Source organism: Panicum hallii, chromosome 8 (genome assembly GCF_002211085.1).
Source record: "Panicum hallii strain FIL2 chromosome 8, PHallii_v3.1, whole genome shotgun sequence".
In the NCBI taxonomy this organism is placed as follows: Eukaryota; Viridiplantae; Streptophyta; class Magnoliopsida; order Poales; family Poaceae; genus Panicum; species Panicum hallii.
Window position 1 is genome coordinate 44678896 of NC_038049.1, and position 6815 is coordinate 44685710.

The 6815-nt window shown below is 48.3% G+C and overlaps 1 protein-coding gene across 1 annotated transcript; it reads left to right on the forward strand.

Moving 5' to 3' along the window:
• Positions 1-21: 21 nt before the first annotated feature.
• Positions 22-3528, forward strand: LOC112902225 (scarecrow-like protein 30). The gene is made up of 2 exons (XM_025971181.1): positions 22-531; positions 678-3528. The coding sequence occupies exon 2, from the start codon at positions 921-923 to the stop codon at positions 3126-3128; it is 2208 nt and encodes a 735-aa protein (XP_025826966.1). The 5' UTR covers positions 22-531; positions 678-920; the 3' UTR covers positions 3129-3528.
• Positions 3529-6815: the final 3287 nt, after the last annotated feature.

Sequence of the window (6815 nt, forward strand, 5' to 3'; positions counted from 1 at the left end):
TAAAAGAGATCACCAGATCCAGGATCATGTGATGTTTCTGCACTTTGAAGAGAGTCAGGCTGGCATCTGCTTGAGGATGCATGCATTCATAAGTACAAAATCTTACAGCTGTGATGGTTTTGGCACAAAGATGGACGCCTTATTGCCTCTCTATGTTTGCCATGATCTTTTAATCATATGCCAGCAATACGGTTTACTGCTGTGGATCTGTATAAAAGCTGCAAATCTGTTTGGATTCTTATATATTGATCTTCCATTACACCACGGTTGCCGTGGATAAATTTACTGTTTATATTCAGATGTTTCTTGTTTGATTAGTCATTTCCTGCACTAACCCTTAATCAGTTATTTTTCCTGTTTGTTCCATCTCACAGACGCACAATATGTATTTCTATGTCACTTTTATTCCTGTTTCAGGATTGGAGTACTAACAATTTGGTTCATCTGTCCATCCGTTGAACAGGGGTGAAACACCTGACCAAACGTGGAGAATCCGATTAGGACAGGCTGACATCAGGAGAACTCGAGCAGGTACAGTTTAGGCTGTATCTTGCTGCTCTCTTCATCCATATTACTTTATTACACATATGTATGGAACAGGGGATATTATTATGTTCAGTTGACCATGATAGTTAAAGGGGAAAAAAACCCTGTTTTTTTTTTTGTCTTTTCGGCAGGACAGAAACTGTTTCCTAAGTAGCTGTGTCAAGTAGCAGGACAGAAACTGTTTCCTAAGAAGATGCTGCACTGATCGCAGTTGACTGTACAAGCGTGGCCAAAGAAGAAAAGTCGCCGCCGGAGTCGCATCAGATCGCCTTCTCTGAACTTTCCCTTCTTCATGTTCCCCTCCTTTCTCCCTTCTTGGCGTGCAAAAGGAACTGGAAAAGCTTCGATTTTTGACACACCCACACCCAGCAGCCATGGCCGCCACGCCCGAGGGCCTCTTCGCTGACCCTGAGCCCTTCTCCCCCTCCATCTTCCTCGACCTGCCCCCGACGCCCCGCCCCGATGGCATCGGCGAGGGCCCGGCCTCGTCGGACGACCTCGTCCTCCCCTTCATCTCGCGGATGCTCATGGAGGAGGACATGGACGACAACTTCTTGTACCAGTTCACCGACCACCCTGCGCTCCTCCAAGCGCAGGAACCGTACGCGCGGATCCTCTCCGACGCCAACAGCACCGCCTCCGGTTCTGCCGCCACCCTCTCGCCTTCCTCCGACTACGACCCGGTCCAGCTGCTCCTTTCCCCGCTGTGTCCCGACATGGGACTGCACGACTTCAACAACGGCGACGTCGGCGCCTTCTTCTTGCCCGCACAAGATGGCGCCAGCCCGGAGTTGGAGCAGAATCCGGCGCAATCAGGGAACGCTGGCGACGCCAACGCGTTCGTCGGATACGGCGGCAGCACCGGCGTCCAGAGTTCGGCCTTCTTGGATGCTGCCGATGAGCAGAGTCCGGCGCAATTAGGGACCACAACCTTGCCTTTGCCTGCTGGGGATGGTGACCACGCGGTGCTGGCCTTGGCCTTCTTCAGTGGCCAGAATGGGGGAAACATGGACATGCTCAACACAGCATTCCTCAAGGGCATGGAGGAGGCCAACAAATTCTTGCCCACCAACAACAGCCTCCTCATCGACCTTGAGGATACCTCCGGGCAGCACCTGCCTAGAGACAGCAACCTGTCGCGTGCTTTTGCCACCATCCAAGAGGAGGAGGGAAGAGGCAATGGCAGGGGCCGCAAAAACAGGCTCAATTGGGATGACTTGGAGGCTGAGACGTGCAGGAAGAGCAAGCTGATGGTGCCCGAGCCTGAGGAAACTGGCGAGAAGGTCGATGAAATGATTGTCAATGGACGTGAATTGTGCCTCAAAGAAATGGAGGCCTTGCGCATCACCATGGGCAGCGATGCTAAGAAGAACACCAGGAAGGGCAAAGGGAAGTCAGCAAAGGGAATGTGGAGTGCTGATGAGGCAGTGGACTTGAGCACCTTGCTCATCCACTGTGCACAGGCCGTGGCCACGGACAACTGCCGGAGTGCGACCGAACTGCTTAGGCAGATCAAGCAACACTCCTCGCCGAGGGGTGACGCCACACAAAGGCTGGCACATTGCTTTGCTGAGGGATTAGAGGCACGGTTGGCAGGGTCAGGGAGCCAGGTCTACAGGTCGCTCATGGCTGAGCGCATCTCAGTCGTGGAGTACCTCAAGGCCTACCAGCTGTACCTGGCAGCTTCCTGCTTCAAAATGATGGCATTCAAGTTCTCTAACATGACCATTTTCAAGGTCATCGCAGGGAGGAAAAAGGTACACATTGTGGATTATGGCATACAGTATGGGTTCCAGTGGCCAAGTTTGCTAGGCTACATGGCAACGCTGAAGGGTGGACCACCTCAAGTGAGGATCACTGGCATTGACCTCCCCCAGCCTGGCTTCCGCCCAGCTTCTCGGATCGAGGAGACAGGGCGACGACTCAGCAATTGTGCTTCTCAGCTCGGCGTGCCATTCAAGTTCCACAGCATCACGGCGAGGTGGGAGACAATTAGTGCTGATGACTTGAACATTGACCCTGATGAGGTACTCATTGTCAATAGCATTCGCAATTTTGGTAATTTGATGGACGAGGGGGTCGACATAGATAGCCCAAGCCCTAGGGATGTTGTCCTCAGCAATATTTGCAAGATGAAGCCTGATGCGTTCATCCTTTTTGTCATGAATGCCTCATATAGCGCTCCATTCTTTGTAACACGTTTCCGTGAGGCACTGTTCTTTCACTCTGCAATGTTCGACATGCTGGATGCCACCGCTCCACGGGAGAATCACCAGCGCTTTTTGGTTGAGCGGGGCCTCTTTAGGAAGTGTGCCCTGAATGTTGTTGCCTGTGAGGGCTCGGACAGGGTGGAGCGCCCCGAGACATATAAGCAATGGCAGGTGAGGAACCGCCGGGCAGGGCTAAGGCAGCTGCCATTGGATCCAGATGTTGTAAAGGCTGTGAGGGAGAAAGTTAGAGAACAGTACCACAAGGATTTTGTCATTGATGTGGATCATCAGTGGCTCCTGGAAGGGTGGAAGGGACGCATACTCTATGCCATGTCGACATGGGTTGCCGACGATGCTATCTCAGAACTTTAGCTGCTTTTCTTCACCGGATACAGAGATATTGGTAATTGCAAATGCACATATGTTTCTGGCTTTCTGTGTTACCAGTGAGCTTCATGAACCGCTCAGCAGCTATATTTCGACGCTTTCTTCCAAGATGGCTTGGCCTTGAGATGAAGTTCATAAGCAGTAGTGACATAATAATGTCTTGTAATGTACAGTTATCTCTTGTAATGTACAATTAGATATTTGTTAGGTGTTCTCGTTGCTGCAGCTACACAGGGTCTTACAAATACTAGTTCCCTGCGTGCTAGTGTAGAACCTGTATAAATGTACAACAGAACTGAAGAACCCTGTTTATTACTTTACTTACTGCTAGTATATGACTGTACTATTCTGTAGCTTTGCAAATTTATATGCTTTATTTGACTTTGATGCGGTGAGATATCTGTCTCCTGAAGTTCAGTTTCTGTTGCGTCCTCAGATTTTAGGCTCTTCCCTTGCATCTGAAAATATTAAATAGAAGCATGATGAAGCATTAAATCCATTTATTCAGGGCATTGATTTCTGCATTTTCATTTTATTTGCGATTGTTTGAAATGCGAAAATATTGACCGGGTACTTCCACCTATTTTCTCCTTAGTTCCAAATTTCCCAGAGGCATCTTCTGCTGAAGACTTTACTTAATTCTTTCATTCAGACATGTACAACTAATAGAGGAGGACATTCAAAATTTCCTGTTGTTTCAGCAATTTTTTTTTGTTCATGAAACTACTGTAGAGTGTAGACTTAGACTGATCTGACTAATTTGTTTACTCAAAGCGTAGGGAGTACAATGGATATAGCAGTGTGCCCAAGCGCAACAGGCTTGCAAAGAAAGGGTTTCTGCAATTTAGGAAGAGCTGATGGCTGGCATCTACATGACGGATGATCAGTTGTGATGGTTTCTGAACAAAGATGGATGCGTCATAGTATAAGTTTGCAATGATCCTTTATTGTATAACTTCATCATAGTGATACTGAGTTAATAATGGTGATTGCAGAGAAAGGCCCACAGCTGCACATATATAAATTGGCTGTCTGTAGTCTGTACAGTTGCTGAATATTTCCCACCATTTTCCCATTCAGGTCTCTGTTTCTTTTTGAAAAGAAATCACATGTCTCCGTTTTCCAGCTAGTCTGTACTGAATATTTTCCCACAATTAATTATCACATTCGGAGAAGTACAACTAAAAGATGTAACCAAGATTCAGGGATCAAAGTGCTGTTTCTGCAATTTGGGAATAGGTGATGGCTGGCATCTGCTGGATGCTTACAGTTGTCAAAATTATGAAGCTTTCAGTTGTGATGCTTTTTGCACAAAGATGGATACCTTGTGGCCTCTCTAGATTTGCCATGATCCTGCATCACATAACCTCCATCTCACCGATCCTGATGAGTAGGAAGGTTCACTGCTGCAAATCAGGTGTCTGCTGCGTTCTAATAAAAGGAGAACTTTGTCGAAATAGAAGAGTCAGTTAGTAATCCGTTTCTAAGAAGATACCAGCAGGTGTGCGATGCTGCAGGTGCAGGCTGCTGTCAAGCGCCTCTTTGGTCAAGGAAGAAACTAGGCAATCGTCAATTGTATCACACATTTTCAAAACTTGCATTGGTGGATGAGGGCATTGGCATATATAGCCCGAGCCCTAGGGGCTAGGGACGTGGTGCTAAAAAACATCCAAAAAAAATGCAGCCATCCTTGCTGTTGGGAATGGCTCATACAACGCACCATTCTTCATAACACGGTTCCGAGAGGCACTTTTCTTTTCTATTACTCTCGGCAATATTTGCCATGCTAGATGCTACAGCCCCAAGGGACAATGACCAGCGTTTGGTGGTTGAGCGTGACCTCATCGCGCGGTGTGCCCTGAATGTTGACCACCATTGGCTTCTCCAACATGGATTGCAGATGCTGCAACCTCCGAATTGTAGCTGCATTTCTTGATCCATTACATATATAGGCTTTAACGATGGAACTGAATACATGTATACATCATGTTTCTGTGTTACCCATGGGAAACATACACACACTATTAAGCAGCTGTAGTTCATCAGACTTCATTTCAAGATGTATGGTTTGGGTTGGGCTAGAGGTAAAATTAGTAAGCTAGCGGTTTTCGGTGACGGCGACTAGTCTTGGGTGTCCGCTGTGTTAATCTGCACAGGGGCTGCTTACTGATGGAGATCGGAGAAAGAAATTCAAAGCAAAAATGGTTTCTTTTGAGAAGTAAGTACTACAAGGAGTGCTCCACCGAGGAAATGAATTGGTCTCCTTCGTCCACACTCTAGTCTGCTAGACTGCTAGTAAAAAAACAAGCTGGGCAGGCCGTCGCTCTGACTCATCCGGTCGCCGCCCGGCAGGGGTCGCGGTCGCACTCGCACATCGCTGCCTTCCCGGAACCTTCGGCCTCGCCTGTTCCACTCCCGTCCCGTGCCGGCGTCGTCCAGTCCAGCTCCCTCTGCTTTTTAAGCTCCATCAAAGCTCAGCAGCCCTTCACCGAGATCCTTTCTGACGCCGCCAGCTCCGCCACCAAATCCTCTGGCTTCGTCTCCGCCGGCGCCAACACCGACGGAAGCGTGCCTCCCTTCTTCGATGCCCTGCATTCTCCAATCCCACTTGGCCGTACAATCCTGCCGAGCTCTCCCAGCTGCTCCTCGTTTCCAGGACACAGACACACCACCCCAACATGGGAGTCGTCGGACAACATCGGAGTTCAGAGTTCTTGCCTGCTGGCGACAACAGGGTAACCATGGACATGCTCAAACAGGCTTCCGTCCGGCTGCTCGCATTACGGTTTCCAGTGGCCAACATTGTTGGGCTTTTTGGCCACCGGTTCCGGGAGGCACTATTCTATTACGCCGCAATGTTCCACATGTTGAGCAGGAGGTCTTTGGACGGTGTGCCTTGAACGTCATTGCCTGCCGACATATAGGCAATGGCAGGTGCGAAACAACCGGGCTGGGCTGAGGCAACTGCCGTTGGATCCGGATGTTGTGAAGGCCGTGAGCAAGAAGGTCGACGTGGCTTGCGAATGATGCTGCCTCATAGTCGATGTCTTGTAAAATGAGATGCTTAATTAGGGCACCTTATTGTTGCTTTAATAAACTTTTGGGTTGGCTGTTGAGAGCTTGTGTAAATGTACACACACAGAACACCACCTGGGTTTCTTTTTTGCTAGTATAGTTATATAGTTGTTGTATTTTAATTATTATGGCTGACAACAAACAATTTAATGGATCACTTGTTTGACTATCCATGTACTGAGGTACCTGATCTGTTGAGCATCTGTTATTCAAAAAGTAGGTGTGCGCTCTCATCAATATTTGTAGGATTGTGCCCCCAAGAAAAGAAAGCAGAGAGTATGAATGATTCCTTGTGGACCAGGTGGGTACTGTTCTGTAATCTTTATGTATAGGAAGGATGGTCAAGCAGAGCAAGCTTCAGGTAGGCAATGTCTCTGGTCAATGGCAGCATATACTACTATGTAGCATTGCCGTGGGCGCCCAAATTTTCTCAGTCGAGGTAGGTGAGGTGAGGTGAGGTGAGGTCAGGTCTGGTCAGGTGAGGCGCGCACCTGCTCTGCTCTGCTTTGCTTTTGTTTCTTCTGTCTAGAGAGATGTTAGCCAGGCTAGTTTGATCAATGACTAATCCGTAGTATATATGTTCAGTTTAATTAGCTG